Source organism: Phragmites australis, chromosome 11 (genome assembly GCF_958298935.1).
Source record: "Phragmites australis chromosome 11, lpPhrAust1.1, whole genome shotgun sequence".
NCBI classification, from domain to species: Eukaryota; Viridiplantae; Streptophyta; class Magnoliopsida; order Poales; family Poaceae; genus Phragmites; species Phragmites australis.
Window position 1 is genome coordinate 32,600,606 of NC_084931.1, and position 16,994 is coordinate 32,617,599.

Here is a 16,994-nt window from a genome sequence, read left to right on the forward strand (position 1 = left end):
CAACTATTTATATTTAAATATTAGAATATAAAATATAAATGTAATTTTTGTATATAATATTGGAATCATGTTTATTATTTATGAATATATCTAATTTATAATTTTCATTTTATGTGTTATGCAAATTGATTTTTATTTGTTTCTTAATTTTTTTGAAATTATTATTATTATTAATGTCGTCACCGTATCGCATATTACTTTTTTGGAAATACATTATAAATTCTTTGATATTATTTTTGTACGATAATCTGTAATATGTTTGTGTGTTGTTGTTTTAATTTTGTAATGTTTGATTATAATTGATTTGGAAAAATGTGTTGATTGTTAACGTAACTAAGTTAGAGTTTGCTAATGTAATCTTGTTGGATAAATGATATCTACAACAAAAAAGGGAAGGAAAGGTAAGACAAGAAGTAATCTTGGAGCTGAACTCTATGATTTGTTTTTTAATCTTCTATGTTGTTTCGTCTGGTTGTTGATCTATGGTTACAATTAGCCAATCAATTAATTCGACGGTTGGATGTTTTGTTTTTTATGAGAATTTCTAGGATTTTTTTAGAATTAACGTGGAGGCACCAAAAGGAGCCTCCAATTAGTAAATATAAGATTGCTTCATGTTCTTTATTTTGACAACCAAGGACAAGCCGCCGGTTACCCACACTTCGACCGAGTCCCTCCCGAGTATGTGTCGGTGTATCAGGAACCGGGGGTCCCTGAGTCCCGAGACCAGGCCAGCCATCCGCCACGTGTCACCATCCCGCGAGGTCCCTCCTGTAGGATGAGGAAAATCTAAGTTCCGGGAGAAGGTGCTCGGGGCCACAGCCTCTGGTCCCCAAGCACCCCAGTTCCCCGATTACCCGCAGAGTCCAAGTACCGGGAAGAAAATGCTCGGGGAGGTGCCCGTTCGCCCCCGAGTACCATAGTCCCCCGATGGGCCGAAGAGCCAAGAGCTCGGGAGAGAGTGCTCGGGGCTGAACGTGACAGCCCCCAAGCACTCGGTTCCCCGAAGGTTCTACAGAAGGGCTCTGGAGAGAGTGCTCGGGGCTGCACGTGGCAGCCCCCGAGCACTCGGTTCCCCGAAGGTTCTACAGAAGGGCTCGGGAGAGAGTGCTCGGGGCTGCACGTGGCAGCCCCCGAGCACTCAGTTTTCCGAAGGTTCGCGCGAGAACACCCGATGCCCCGACGACCCTGAAGGGCCCGTCGACGAGGTGTCAACCAGTCAAAGGTCCGATGCCGCATTTAATGGGCATGCGCGTCCTGACATCCTGACACCCTGACATTCCCAACTGCTCCCGCCGCAGTGTCAGTCCCTGCCATACTTTGGCAGAGGGGCGTGGGTCCATTAATTACACGGGTCCCGCCCCGTATCATCCGGGGTATCTCGGGATAAGGTTGCCAGGATCAAAGCGTTCCACCTGCCACCCTGCCCTGGCAGAAGAAAAAGACAGGGTGCGCGCGCCGGGTGCCTCTGTGGCCGCCCGGTGGGCCCTCTCAACGGCGTCAGGACGTCCACAGTGACGGGTGGTCGGATGCACGTCGCGTTTTTTCACCACCCCTGTCACTTCGCCCAGAGGGAATGATGACGCATTTCTCAGTCGTGGCGTCTTGGAACTTGAGCCCCCTCTTTCCCATTTGGGGTAAGTCGTGGTCGGCGAGCATATAAAAGGAAGGGATGGATAACACAGGAAGGAGGGCGAATCGGATCAGCAAGGCAGAAGCACGACAGAGATACACGAGAAAACATCCGAAGACAGATCGAGACGATCAAAGGCATCATCCGAAGAACACCGCAAGCAAGCTTGAGCAGAGCTAGAGCAAAGGGAGCCTCAAGCTCTCTGTTAGACAATATATTCTTGTAACCAGATATATTCTTGAGGGATTCCCTTCGAGGAAGGATATTACGTTCATACAGGAGTAGGGTATTACGCCCCCCGTGCGGCCCGAACCTGTCTAAACTCCGGTGCATTTATTTCTCTTTGCACTAGGTCGACCATCCCCCACCACCGGCTGTTGCATTTATTTCCACTTCCATTTATTTCTCCGACGAACTCATTCAGGATCATCCCCCGGCCGAATCTCTAAAAAGGGGTCTCTCGGGATCCCTGCGACAGGAGTTCATCCTCCGACAGTATGGGTAATGACTTATGTTTGACGATGCAGCGCCATGACCAGGGTGCCCTTGGGTGCCGCTCGCCAAATATTACACATAAAGTGCTCAGTATTTAGCATAATAACTTTTCACGTTAACACCTAGCTATAGGAGTTGAACACCCTTAACTTATGAAGGTGAGGCCATTAGGGCATCAGTGATGTCTTGGGGCATAGGGAGGATGTAGGTGTACTTGGTGAAGAGTCGATGCTATTCGTTGAAGTAGGTGATGCACTCATCAACGTGGTAATGCTTGGTGTAGTCGAGCATGTGGTCGCCGGTGCAAGATCCTGGATGAAGGCGATGGTGGCCTTCACCTATCACTGCACACATAAGGATCAGACGTACATGCGATTGTGGGGAAGAGAGTCAAAATTTAGCACCAACTAGTCGAGCTGGCACTACACCTCTCTTTTCTATTTATATTACGCAGCACGAGGTGAGACCGTAACTATACTTTGGTTGCGCTCCTGGAATGCGTGGGTGAGTCTGGCTCTCTCTTTTCTCTCGGTACATTAGTTATCATACGTTAGAGAGAGATAATTCAGATCATATCCAACAAAAAATAGATAAATTATTTAAATTTTAGAAGTTTTTATTAAATAGAAAGAAAGTAAACGGAAGAAATTACATGAATTAACTTGTGTTTTATATAGTAAAAATTATGACTGCCGATTAGCTGTAAAGTACAGCCACATCATGTTAATCCCTACAATTATCTGCTCGATCATGGCACATATTGCGCGAACAATTTTAATGGAAATCGCACGCCTGCTTTTCCTTCGTCGTGCTAGGCGCGCAGCAGAAACTATGGTTGGCTGGCAGGCACGTTTTTGTCGGTAGAACGACCTGTGGCATATGCTGCTGGTGAAGCGCGAAATCAATTTGTCCGACAGCTAGTACAACTGAGTTGAGTTCGGCGTGCTCTCTGCGACATTTTGGAGTCGTGCAAACACGAATGGCATCTGATGATCTGAATCTGTGATCTTATGCGAAGTTGTGCATCAGGTTTACTCTCGTTCAGACTTCACAGAAACAAAACTGAGGAATGTTTTTTTCCAAAAAAATGGAAATAACCTGAGGAATACTCAATAAGTAGGAGATCGAATCTTTTCTGCTTATCCCATCGCACAGTGATTGGTTCTTTTCCTTGGCGGATGTATGGTTGTCATGCGTACTAAGGTAGTAGTATTTGATTAGAAAGTGAGATAGTATGTGATGATTTTATTCTAACTTTTTAGACGTTTGACTCGAGAGTGAAGTAGGATGAAATAATTTTTACAGAAAAATATTCTTTTAGATGCTAAACAAGAGAATACTAGAAAATTTTTAGAATGCAATCATTCCACTTAAGATGTGAGGATGATGGTGAAACCGAGGTCTATAATAGAATCGCTTAATCTCTCCTACCAAATAAAAATCTAGAATTATCTTTTTCTTAAATATATAAATAAAATATCATCTCATCTTGTTATCCCACTAAACCTAACTAAATCATTCATCCCTGTGCTTGCACTGCAGAGACGCACAGAGCGGTGCAGCAGCAAACGGTGCCAGCTGCTCTTTCTGCCGGTCCCCGATTAGGAAAAGGTTTCTGCACCGCGGGTTACACTTTGTCATTGGCAAGGCAAACCATCTGAAAGCTGTGCAACGGGATGATTAGAAAAGATGCACAAAGAATTCGAGACATGCCGAGTATCTGTTTGAGATGCAGAGCTTCTACAGCAAACGGTTCCATTTCGGCATGATCGAGAAATTTCGGCGCTACAGACGAGCCTGAAATTGATAGCAGAAGCTGATTTTCTCTGCATTGGTCAAATCCAGAGCATCAATTCGACCCATTAGTTTCATGGTACCACCAGAATCCATGTACGACTTCGAAGGCTTCAACAGTTCAAATCGATCTGGCCTGCATCTTGAACAATGCTGCAGGTCAGAGAAGAAATTAAACAATCTCGAATCGTACTTGCAATTTGCTCGTAATCAATCACCCATATTGCCGATTCATGTGGTCAACACTGGCCTCTCCTTCCAGACTGTTCCCTTCGCACATGCTGACAAGTCCAAATCTAATTTGCATCGATAAAATCAATCCAAATTCCACCTATTATATATCACCATCAACGCCATCGTCTCGATCCCTGCTTAGCTAACAGTAGTGCAGCGAACACCACCACCTCCCATCTCATCGAGGACCAGTCAATCCATCGCTGCTTAGAAGTTAACTAGCAGCTAGAGCAATGGCGGCCACAAGAAGCTTGCTTGCGGCGGCGTTCCTGGCGCTGTCGTTGCCGGCGGTGCTGTGCCAGGCTCCCGGGCCGGCGGCGCCCAAGGGGCCGCCGAACGTGACGGCGATCCTGGAGAAGGGCCAGCAGTACAACACGTTCATCCGGCTGATGAAGGCGACGCAGCAGGACACGCAGCTCAACAGCCAGCTAAACAACTCCTTCAACGGCTACACGGTGTTCGCGCCCACCGACAACGCCTTCAGCAGCCTCAAGACCGGCACGCTCAACGGCCTGTCGCGGCAGGAGCAGGTTTCCCTTGTGCAGTACCACATCATCTCGCAGTTCTACTCCATGGCGGCCTTCGAGACGGCCAGCAACCCGGTCCGCACGCAGGCGTCGGGCTCCAACGGGCCCTACACGCTCAACATCACCGCCAACAGCAACAACCAGGTGAACATATCCACCGGCGTCGTCACCACCAACCTCGGTACCGCGCTGCGCTCGGACCAGCCGCTCGCGGTGTACTCCGTCGACAAGGTGCTTCTGCCCAACGACCTGTTCGGCGTCAAGCCGCCGACGTCCGCGCCACCCGCGCCCACCAGGAGGCCGTCCAATGGGAACTCCAGCTCTGTGGCTCAGGCGCCCGCCGGGGCCACCGACACCCCGCCATCCGGCGCGGCCGCGGGAGGCGCCAGGGTCGCCGGGTGGAGCTTGGCCGCTCTGCTTCTGGGTGCCGCAGCCAGCTTGTTGTGAGAAATTGTTGAGAAGAGAGATCAAACACGCGAGAGCTAGCCTACGTGCATGTGCATGAGCAGTTCTTGTTGCTCTTTCATTTTCTTCTCTTGATTTTGGATTTATTTGTTGCTCCACCTGGTTTGGAAAAATCTCTCATGTGATTCTTATCTGAATGTTAATGATGCTCTACTATTGAGCTATTTGTTTCTCCATTTTCTTACTAGTATTAGTTTTTCTTAGTGCTCTTATTAGTATTAGTAGTTGCTAACTTGCTATTGGTCTTGGACAATTTCGCATCTTCATTTCTACTAGCTAATTATCTAAAAAATATATACTTGCGGCTTAGATCCTGTTCACTGCTTCTCGTCCAGCTCTTTCCGTGGCGAAGCAGAAGTTCCTCGAACATGTTTTTGGACCTGCCTTTTTTTCTGAAATAAAAGACACTCAGAACTAGATGTTATCGGCCAGTACATCTCCGGATGTCCGGATGTATAGGTTGGGATATGATTTATACATCATTATCTAAAAAAGCTACTAGACGTTGTGTCTCTGAAAACTGCCTTTGGAGAAGCTGAATCTCTCTTAAAAAAGGCCTTAGACAACAAACTTTGCAATTCACCGGGCTACTTTACTATTGCTTGAAAATGCAGGCTGAGCTGAGCCCGGCCCCAAAACCCAGGCAGGTTCAGGGAGGAAAGCGAGCCCGGCCCAGAACCCGGTCCAAACGCTAGTTTCAGGTCTTCTCGTTTAATTCGTGATTTGCGAGAATGGCGAGCAGACAAGGGGTTTGGTGATGCAGAGTGTTGCGTAGCACATTTTAGAGCTGATGGAGGGCGAGGTGAGAGAGACAGCATGTCAGCATGTGGTTGCCTGCCAAGAAGGTCTCGTTGAGCCGTCGATTTCTCTCTGAAGCTTGTGCAAGGCAGCAGTGTTTAGGCAGCTGCAGAGCTGGAAAACTCAAGTGGCGACGGGTGCTCACCTGTCGTGGACTTATTTTAATCTCGCGAGGGTCTCATACGCACATGGCGCTGCATGAGATCTCCAGAGGCGAAGACGAACCACCTGGCAATCGAATCCAACATGGGCTGTGTGGATCGACTCGTACTTTAACGCAAGGATTAATTTGTTGAAATCATGGCGAAGATTTAAGCATCACATCACAAATTCTCGTTCATCAGTTCAGAACTCGAAAAAAATAAGTTCAGAGCTTCAGATCCGTGCTGCGTGGGTAGGTATGTAGTTAGTTTTGTATTCCAATGTGGTGTTTCCCTGAAGCCCAAGATGTTGTGCTGGTCGATTGGCGTGCGATGGATCGGAGGTCGATTCCGAGTCGCTGCCAAGTCGCTGTCGCCATATCTCATATTCTTCGTCATCAGCTGGTTACTTGCATTGGCGTACGTAGACTGCTGCTGCTACGTACTTCAGTACTTGATTTGCCTGCATCTGCATATCCAACCGAACACTTATTTACTTGAACAGAAACTGAAATTGATAACCACATTTGGATTAGAGTCAGTCCCACTGCCATGGCCACAATTCCCAAATTTCGATAGCAGTAGCACCAAATCGTCAGTAAAATTTCACTGTAATTCAGAGAAGAAAAAAAAGCTGTATGGTTTTGAGTACATGATGTGAATTCGCCAGGAAACTCGGCTGCTAGCTACATGCGGGATGAAGTCTTCAGCCAGCAAATTGATTTCAGAATTCAGATTGCATATTGTCGCGCACGTCAGAACGTTGTGCGGACGCTGTCATTGCAGCAATGGTTCGACATTGACAGCCAGCTTGCAGCAGAACGCTAGAACTACAACCGCATGGACTGTCGGTGGGATGCGTCTATGCCAATGCATGATTAACAATTCAGCACACGTACGTACGTAAAGCTACTATTCTTCGATCATCACTGGTGCTGATGGTTGAGCATTATCAGCGATTATATAATGTCATTCCTGGCCTAATTATTTTCCAAAAAAACTTCCTGGCATAATTGACAAGCATCGCTTTTTTGAATATACAATGCCCGGCTGACAAAACTGTTGCGATCAGCATGTACAGAGCTCTATACATATCCCAGGCCAGCATGTAACCGTATTCAAAATCATCTTGTAGCCTAGTTGATATTTGAAAAAAGAAAGGAGATATTTCAAGCGCCCCTGCAGGTAGAACATCACTCTCTCGCAAGCTGTGCTGCCTGACTTGCCGCCACATGCAGCAGCCACGAAGTACGTACTTACATGCACACATACATACACGATAGGTACATCAATGGATACGTGTTGCAAACCGCCAAATCTGCAATGCCGGACAATCTGGCGATGCATATTCCGGAGAGGTCGTTCCTGTTCCCTACGGCGATTAAGCTTTTTCCCTGTGAAATTCGCGCAAATTGCTTTGAGATTATTGCGTCCCAAACAGTAGATTGATAGTAACTAGATGCCATGTACATCAGTACCGGCTGGTTCATCGATCTCAGGCTCAGGTAGTTGGCGGATCACATCGTCGCGCAAGTAAAAGGAAAGGTTGCCGTGACACTTGGCTTGCCACACTCGCAAGGGCCCTCGCCCCTATAAGCTCCCGCCTCCACCCCCGCCCCACGTCCAGCTCACTGTGTCGCACACGAACACTCGCGCCGCACAGCACCGCTCACACTGTGGCGCAGCTCGCCAGGCCACCAACCGCTGGTATAAGTCTATTAAACACGACCTCAGATCGCCGCCGCCTCCTCACCAACGCAAGCACCTACAAGCCCACCACCACCGCAATGGCCATGTCGTCTCGCCTCGCCATCCTGGCCGTGCTCCTCGCCGCGTCGTCGGTGATGGCCGCGGCGCAGAAGGCCAAGGCGAAGCCGGCGCCCGGCCCTGCCGCCGAGGCGGCGGACAGCGGCCCGCCGACCGACCTGACGAAGGTGCTGGAGAAGAAGGGAGGCTACACCAAGTTCCTCCAGCTGCTCCACGACACCCGCGTGGACGATCAGATCAAGGCGCAGCTGACGGACAGCTACAACGGGCTGACCATCTTCGCGCCCACCGACTCCGCCTTCGCGTCGCTCAAGTCCGGCACGCTCAACGACCTGTCGTCGCAGGACCAGATCCAGATGGTCCTCTACTGCGTGCTCCCCAGGTTCTACAGCCTCTCCATGCTCGGCACCCTCAACGGCAAGGTTAACACGCAGGGGTCCGGCCACGACGGGCCCTACAAGTACAGCATCAAGCGCTCGGGCGACAACGTCAACGTCTCCACCGGCGTCAACTGGATGCTCCTCGGCAGCCCTGACAGCAAGGACTTCCCGCTCGCCGTCTACCCCGTTGACAAGTGGCCGCTCCCGTACGAGCTCTTCGGCCCCAAGCCGCCCACCCCGGCCCCAGCCCCGGCGCCAGCGCCAACCAAGTCCAAGACCAAGAAGCACAAGAAGTCCACCGGAATCGCGGAGCCGCCCACGGCCGACGACGCCAGCGCGGACAACGTGAAGGCGGCGGCCGCGCCCGGCGCCGGGGTGGCCAGGTGGGTCGCCGCGCTCGGGGTGCTCGGCGGCGCTGTCCTTGGCGGCCTCTTCTGAGGAGAACAGAATCATCAGATCAGAGGGTGATGGTGGTGGCGGTGGTGGTGGTGGTGTGAATGTGTGATCTTCGACGGCATCGTGCGTTGCGCATTGCCATGCACGATCGAGTTGGTGTTTGCGTACCCCGATTATTGATCTCTGTACCATTTTGTGTTTGTCCGTCGAATTTATTCTTTTTTTCTTCTTATTTGTATTTGCAACTTATGTGATATACTAGTACTTCTTTCATTGGATTCTATTGGCCTCGTGATCTGGATCTGAAAAAACTGATTTTGTTTGCACGCAGCTGGTAGCTTGGTGTCTGCTTTCGCTTGTGTTTTAAGTATTTTCTGGTAAAAAAAAAAAAAAACAGGGGGCAGTGCAAGCGGTCCCCTGGCATCGATCCCCCTGAAGATAAGATATCCAAGACATGAGACATGGGTGGTGTGGTACAGCGATGCACAGCGGTAGATCTTGCCTTGCTTGCCAGCAATGTTGTGTTGTCTCCTGACCAAAATCCATTGCGTCTCTCGATGCAGTGACCGTTTCACACCCCGAAGATCGAAGACGTGCAAATGCTGCTGGGAGGCAAAACAGAATAAACCCAGATGATTTCCTTTTAGAACTGAAGCATGAGGTGAAAATTCAGAATTTCCATCTTTTCAGATAAACACTTCGGGTCTGTCAGCAAAACAATTGTGTTCAGTCTTGATCAAGTGGAAGCATGGATCCAGCACGGCCGGGCCGGGGGCCACATTATTAGTGGGTACGCTGCTGCGTTTGAAGTATTTCGGGTACACCGAGAGGGAGGGAGGTAGTGGGCATCTCGATCCCTTTTGCTCTGTCTCCGATGGAGCCTACCAACTCCGGATCTGGCTTCCCGTTGTCCTCGCGGTGGGAAATAAATTGGTGGCGATGCAGCTCGTTCATGTGATCCTAGTCATCGAGCAGATTAAGTTTTAAGCTGGCACATCTGGTCCAGTGTTTTTAAGAAGGATTCGTCCGTTGCTGAGTGAGATCTATATTATTTTGTCAGTCGCCACGTTAATTGTACTACTGAAATCGTGTGATTGCGGGTTTGCATTGTTCAAGGAGAAAAAAATGTGATACTGAAACTGTGTGATTGAGTTTGCGACCTGTTCAAGGTCAGGGGCGGATCTACCGGGCCCAGGGGCTCCAACCTCTTGCTGGCTGGAATTCCATTGAAGATTAGAAGAAAAAGAGGAAGAGGAGATGGAGGAAGGAGAGACCTCCTGCCCACTGAATCTGGTCCACCACGTTTCAAGGTAGAACTGTGATGCTGCTGTGCTATCTTTGTCAAGGAGTTGATGGCTGAGAGAGCCTTGAGGCTAGAATCGACAAGACCTGAGGATTTGACAGCTGGGCTGGGCCTGTGAAAAGCTCACCAAGTTTTGGGTCGAAAATTGCTGCCCAGGCCAGAATCAGCAGGCTGTAGGCTCTTAATCTTTTGGGACACATGGTCAGGCTCTTCTTAATCATGTTTTGATCTGGCTGACCGGCTCGGTTCATTTTGGTCTGCTATGACTCTGCTCAGGCCCGGCGCAAAATTACTATTGGGCTGGTCTACATAGTCCGATGGGAAAGAGAGAGCGCAACGTTAGAAGGGCCGTCCTTGTTAGGGCCCGTTTACAGGCCCACATCAATCGAGCCGACATATTAAGGCCTTCGCCCTTTATTGTAGCTCACTTCCACGATGCGGAACAAAGGCAGAGCGGAAAGGCAGGCCCAGGCCGCATCAGATCCTGTGACTTCACCTCTTTTAGAATCCAGAGCTGTCCAATCTATGATCAATATTAAGATTGAATCTCAACTTCACTAAACTTAAATTTATAGAGCGATAGTTTATGATAATAATTTCGGTGTGTATCGGTCGATGGACACGTATACCAAGCTTATGGTGTACGTGTGTTTGTGATGAACTCAACAACATAGGGATTATTCAGGTTCAAACCTGCTAAAGGGTAACAATTCTACGTTCAGTGTATTTTATTATCAGCATTTATAAACTGGTTACATATAAATTCATCTTTGCTAGACATATTCTTCTGTTTATATATAAGAGAAAAAACTTATAAGTGGGATCTTTTTCACTGACCCATACCTAGCTAGATGTACTTTTTTCAGGCTATCATCATGCGAAGCGTGTGCGCCGCACTTTTGCGCCGGTGGTACTGCGGGGTCCGTCCCATCCTCTTGGACGCATCCACTCTTACCTTACCTCAGTAGCCCTGCCTATCCCCTCGCCATGCACTGCAAGCTCATCTACCAAGCCGCTTTATCCCAACCATCCGTGAGCCCACCTGCAAACTCGTACACTTGCCTGATCGTTCTGCATATCCTGTCTCATCTGTCGTGTGGTGCTAAGTCGGTATGCAACATCTCACACCGTAGCAATTAATGCTATGGGACGAGTCAGTGCCCATTTGCGTTGCCACGACTTTGTTAGCTGAAGGAGGAGCATCGGGAAAGAAAAAAACTTGAGTAGATATCAATAAATGTGACTAGACAGGTTAGGTATTGACGTTCTTGAAAGTGCATCTAGGCCCCCTAAGTGGGTTTTGGCTTATTGATGACAAAACGATTAAAGAACTAACATACTTTGTGAGTATTGAACAGGTATGAGCATTAGTTGTGAAGGTAAATGACGTTTGACGCCCGTCGAAACAATTGAAGAATCAACGAAGGATATAAGATAGGGCTTAAATTCCTTTTACTTTTGCAATTGAGTCTAGGATAGATTTTTTCTTAGATGGATGAATTTATTTGCTTGATTAGTGTCTCAATGCTCAAGAGATCCTTTAGAATCGCCCAATTGAGAGACACATTCACTCACGGACACGAAACTCTTTCTGAAAATATTCTGAGTCCGAAGTCTCCGGTACTCAGCGCTCAGCCGGAGTCTCCGTGCTAGCCTCCGGCAGAGAGTCTCGGCTACGGGTTAATTTTTTCAAGAAAAAGACCGGAGTCTCCGGTGTTCACCGGATACTCCGGTAAAATGTTTTGTGTGCAGTCGGAGTCTCCGAGGTAGACTCCGGCAGAGGCTCTCGGTTAGCTTTTAATCTTTTTGATAATTAAAAGGAAAGACCGGAGTCTCCGGTGTTCACCGGATACTCCGGTACCTGGAGATGCCGGAGGATCCGGCTAGTCTCCGGACTTAGTCTGTTTTGGAAAATCTGTCAGGACCGGAGACTCCGGTGTTCACCGGAGACTCCGGTAATTAAACAGAACTGTAACGGCTAGTTCTGACACGTTCGTGACCGTTCTGACGCCGTTTTTGGAATTGGGACCGGAGACTCCGGTGTTCACCGGATACTCCGGTAAGCTCTGACAAAAACAGTAACGGCTAGTCTGTGAGAGAGGGCTATAAATGCCTCCTCTCTCCATATCATTTAGAGCTTGCTGTGGCTGGTTTCCTTGAGACCTCTTGAGCACTTTAAGAGCATTCAAAGCCTCTCCAATCATCTCTAGAGCCAAATTTGCACAAATTTGAGAGTGTGGGTTTGGAGAGGGTTCAAGCCACTTGAGCATTGAGTTCTTCATCGAGCATTTACTGCGATCATCTCCTTTGAAGCTTTGGGTTTCTAGAAGGAAATGAGTTGCCCGAAGAGCACCCAAAACTTGTGGTGTGCCTCGGGAAGTTTGTAAGCACCTTCATATTGAGTAAGAATTTCTAGCTTGATCTTTGTGGTCGCTAGAAGAGGATAGGGTTGGAGAAGACCCGGCTCTTTGTGAGCTCCTCAACGGAGACGTAGGCACTTCTTTGTGAGGTGGCCGAACTCCGGGATATATCGTGTTCTTTCTTGTGAAACTCACTTGATCGTGTGCATTTGATTATTTGTCATTTAAATTGCTATAGTATCAATCTTGCTAGTTTTAATTGTTGTTCTAGCTTAGTAATATCTACTTGACCTAGTGCATCTCATAGAATCTAGCTGTGATCCTCAGTTCAAATTTATTCTAAAATTTCCTGTCAGGCCGGAGACTCCGGACTAGACCGGATACTCCGGACCATACCGGAGTATCCGGACTTCACCGGAATATCCGGCAGTTTAATCCGCTGTTTTTAGTTTTAAATTTCAGAAAAGCCTATTCACCCCCCCCCCCTCTAGGCACTTTCAGTTCTACAACTAGCAAGGATTGATCGCAAAATCACATTAAAACGCAAGAAAGCTGGTCACGCAAGCCTCACGCTGGTCATGCGAGCCAAGGGCTGGTCGCGCGATAGGGCAGGGTTCAAGAAATATCCCCGTTGGACGTCATATCCCATGTAGGGCCTGTTACACAGGATGCCCCCTTACTCAATATTTCGATAGTAACCCCTAATCTTTCCCGTGGTCCTGGTCAGATTTGATCGTACCACTTGGGCCCTGAGGGAACATAGTCCACATAGAGAGTGGTCGTCGATGCCGTTAGCTTTCAGAGTTTGACTTTGAATTTCACGTCACGTGGGGAGGTTAAGTGTCCTGAGAAATAGAGAGAAACATTGATTGTTGTTAGGCCCGAGGGACTCTCAGTTTCCCATGCACAACCCCTTGAATTTCGTGCGATTCGGATTCCACGTTGGTTGTGGTTCCTCAGTACTTCCCAGAGTGAGGTGTCATGACGAGATATGAACAAAAAACTAAGGTGTTGGTGTCCAAACGCAGCCACGCATGCACGATTTTGACCGGGAAGCAGCCATGAGCCCCCTGGGTAGTAAATGATCGGATCAGGGACATTTCCTGTAATGGCTCTGCCTTCCACCCCATGCGTGAATCAATGGCTGATTAGACTAAAAAACTAGGAGTTTACCCAGCCGACCACCCATCGATGCTTCTTGGAAGGCAAGATGGCAACTCTTCTTATGGATCATGACGTCTTCCTCCCATTCTTCATAGGGAAGGTCGATGATTTTGGAGGATTTAGCAAGGGGCGAGTTGCCTGTGACACCGGCTCCGCTGCTGTGGTGCCCCCAGTGGCAAACAATCTCAAGGTCAAGCAGATTCTATGCAGATCGGGAGATATTTTTTCTGTGGCTAAGAAGCATTCGCACGTCTGCAGATTATGTGTCTAAGAAGCATTCGCACGTATGTAGATTCTGTTCATACATCATGGTCTCATAGTCAAGCTATCGAACGCGAAGTGGCAACATATTGTGAGAGGGGGAGAGCCCCCAGCATTTGTGCGGCTTCACGACCTTGGTGACAACACCGCTAAGGACCACGTCCTTTACGATGGGTCCTCCGGGCGACGTTGTGGCGGTTGGGCTGTGCCAGAGCGTCCTCATGTCCGGTGCCGGTCTATTTCCCCTCTGGGCACATGGCTTGGAATCATCGCCAGCACCCGGAACACGACAGCCTCTAATGCCCCCTGTTGCATGAACTGCAATGCAAACTTCCAGTTGAGCATCAGAGCCTTCAAACTCTGATTCAGTGTCCCATACCTAGAGCACACTGGGCTTATATGGGTCGTACCTATTACGAACACATCAATGTGACTGGGGGCCTCGTAACGGGACTTAGCGGTTACCGTGGATCCAACCATGGGTAGCCCAATCTAATATCCAACACTTACCGAAATGCAAAAACACACCCCCTACATGGTGCACCAACTATCGAGGGTTAGTCCCTGATAATAATTTCAGGGTATATCGGTCGATGTGCATGTGAATAATGCTTGCGGTGTGCGTGTGTTTGTGATGAACTCAAGAACACATGGGTTGTCCAGGTTCAGGCCTCTCAAAAGATAACAGCTATACATTCTGTATATTTTGTTATCAGTGTTCGTGAATTGGTTATAAATGAATCTCCCTTTGCTATACCCATTCTCCTCTTTATCAGTGTTTATGAACTGGTTACAGATGTGTATTTTGTTATCAGTGTTTGTGAACTGGTTACATATGAGTCTCCCTTTGATAGACCCATTCTCCTTTTTATATACAAGAGAATAAGAAATTACAAGTGGGCCCATTTCTACTAACTCATACCTAACTAGAGGTACTTTTCTCAAGCCATACACCGTACCTTGCGTTGGTGGTACTATGGGGCCCATCCCATCCTCCTGGACGCCTCCACTCTTACCTTACTGCGGTTGATTTGCCTATTCCCTCGCCGTGCACTACAAGCTCATCTGCCAAGTCGTTTTGTCCCAGCCTTCCGTGAGCCCGCCTGCAAATTCGTCCACTTGTTTGGTCATTCTGTAGGCCCTATCCCATCTGTCGCATGGTGCTAAGTCGGTTTGTAACACCTCACTCTACAACAATTAATGCTATGAGACGGGGCAATGCCCATCTGCGCCGGTCACGACTTTATTCGCTAGAGGAGGAGTCTCGGGAAGTAAACCACTTAAGTAGATATCAATAAATGCGACTAGACAAGTTAGGTATGGATGCCCCGCGACTAATCACAGAATCACTTCATCTAGAGAATCACTCATCGCAAAGAATTTAGATCAAGGAGAGCTCTACTAAACAGGCCCTTACTCTTCTCATCTTCTTCTGTTATTCTTCATTTTTCATGTCTGAAAAAATTGAAGGGGTAGAGAGCCCGCCCGGTGGATTCGCCCTTGCCAACCCTCCATGTCTCATGCAATTGTCAGCAGGCATACTCAGATCGTGAACCGGACAACCATCTGATACATGCATACGGTACGGCGAAACAAAAACTCAGATAAAAATCCAAAATTAGCTAGCATATGCGATCGTATTTAATAAAATAGATAACATATTATCATATTTATAAATTTAGCATGTATATTATATATATCATTCCCCAAAAACGTGTATTCGGCGCATGAGATGTCGAACAGTTATTGAAAACAAGTTTACGATGAATAAGGTATCGAATACATATGTTAAATTTATAAACATGTCACGTATGTTTGTTATTTTTGGATTTTAGCCAAAACTCCTGCTCGGATAAACAAACAGGGGAGCCGTGCTCACCCGATCCATGGCACGTCAGCGAGATGGTGCCGGCGCCATGGCTGACGCGGGCCTGATAAGACAGGCAGGCCAACGCGCTCCGCCTCGCTCGAGGACGTACGGCCGGGCGCCCCGGTCTCACCGCCGCGCGCGATCGAGCTCGAGCCGGCGGGTTTGTTCATCGTACTAGTACTACTACTTGCACTCGCCTACAGCAGGTTGGGAGATATTTTTTCTCTCGCAGTCGCTGGCCGCGCGAGCACGTCAAACGTCACGTGATCGAGCGAGCCGACGTGACTCACTGGCTCACGAACGGAATCGGTAGTTGGCACTTGGCAGCTCCGCCGACGACATCCAAATCGTCACAGGAAAGTGACTTCGGCGCGGTGATTGATTGATGAAAATATGAAATAATCCTGGATCAGCTATCCTATGACAGTCTACAGCTACAGGTCGATCGGAGGTGAAGGTTGAGCAACTCATAAGCTCAGAAACTGGACTGAAAATCTGGCGACTTTTTTTTTCGAAAGGGGATTATATTATACTAAAAAAATAGCGACTTTAAATACTTAAATTTTCGTTCAACTCGTGGATGAATTCAAATACGTACGTAGAATTGGCACGCACTTCTTTTTTTTTAAAAATGATCACACTGATGGAAGCAGCTTCACGTCGATTGGTATTTTATGTCGATCCTTGATCGTTGGCTCGTTGCTATCTCTCATTCATTTCGTTTTCCCTGTCATCTCTGCAATTTTCCAATGTTGTATCACGTACACTTGTCTTTCATCCATCTGACGGAGGCAGCTGAGAATTTTTGCCGAATCGTGAGGTGGCGGTTGTGTGTCGTGCATGCATGTACACACGCCTCAGTGACGTGAGTATGGATGCTATCTTGTCCAGGTTTCAATGGTGTGCGCTAGCTCGTCCACAGGTTCAGTGGTTTTGAAGGAAACCTCAGGCAAATAATATGGACAGGAGGACGAGAGTTGGGTTAACGTAAAGCCGGTTGTTTCCAGAAGATATAGCGCAAGGTTGCACCTAGACGAAATGTCTCCCATTGCATGCCAGTACGAAATCAGTCGACCAAATCATAGTGACAGCAAGTTAACAGGTACAAGCCATGCATGCAAGCTAAATGATTGCGAAAGCAGGAATTTTTGAAAGATTTCGCACAAAACATATAACAAGTCTCGGGGGAATCCTTCAAGATTTATACATCTAAGGACGAATTCGGTCTTATTCCTCCCGTCATAAATACATTTTGTTTCGAAAAATTTAATTAATAGAAGCTTTCAAAATATATAATTTAAAAATATTAAAATTATATGTACATATTTGTCTAGAAAAATGTTTTTATAATACCATAAATTCATATAAAAAATATTATATATATTTTAATATAGAAAAAAGTTTATT

At 47.7% G+C, this 16,994-nt stretch overlaps 2 protein-coding genes across 2 annotated transcripts; both read left to right on the plus strand.

The window, feature by feature from the left end:
- The first annotated feature begins 4,265 nt into the window (after positions 1–4,265).
- On the plus strand, positions 4,266–5,319 carry LOC133885295 (fasciclin-like arabinogalactan protein 11). The gene has a single exon (XM_062324986.1). It carries the CDS (start codon positions 4,390–4,392, stop codon positions 5,128–5,130), a length of 741 nt encoding a protein of 246 aa, XP_062180970.1. The 5' UTR covers positions 4,266–4,389; the 3' UTR covers positions 5,131–5,319.
- Positions 5,320–7,662: 2,343 nt separating this feature from the next.
- Positions 7,663–8,910, plus strand: LOC133885651 (fasciclin-like arabinogalactan protein 12). Its single transcript, XM_062325384.1, has one exon. It carries the CDS (start codon positions 7,874–7,876, stop codon positions 8,669–8,671), a length of 798 nt encoding a protein of 265 aa, XP_062181368.1. The 5' UTR covers positions 7,663–7,873; the 3' UTR covers positions 8,672–8,910.
- Positions 8,911–16,994: the final 8,084 nt, after the last annotated feature.

Bases quoted from the DNA above. Each gene is read 5' to 3' on its own strand.
- LOC133885295 (XM_062324986.1), top strand. From the start codon at position 4,390: ATGGCGGCCACAAGAAGCTTGCTTGCGGCGGCGTTCCTGGCGCTGTCG.
- LOC133885651 (XM_062325384.1), top strand. From the start codon at position 7,874: ATGGCCATGTCGTCTCGCCTCGCCATCCTGGCCGTGCTCCTCGCCGCG.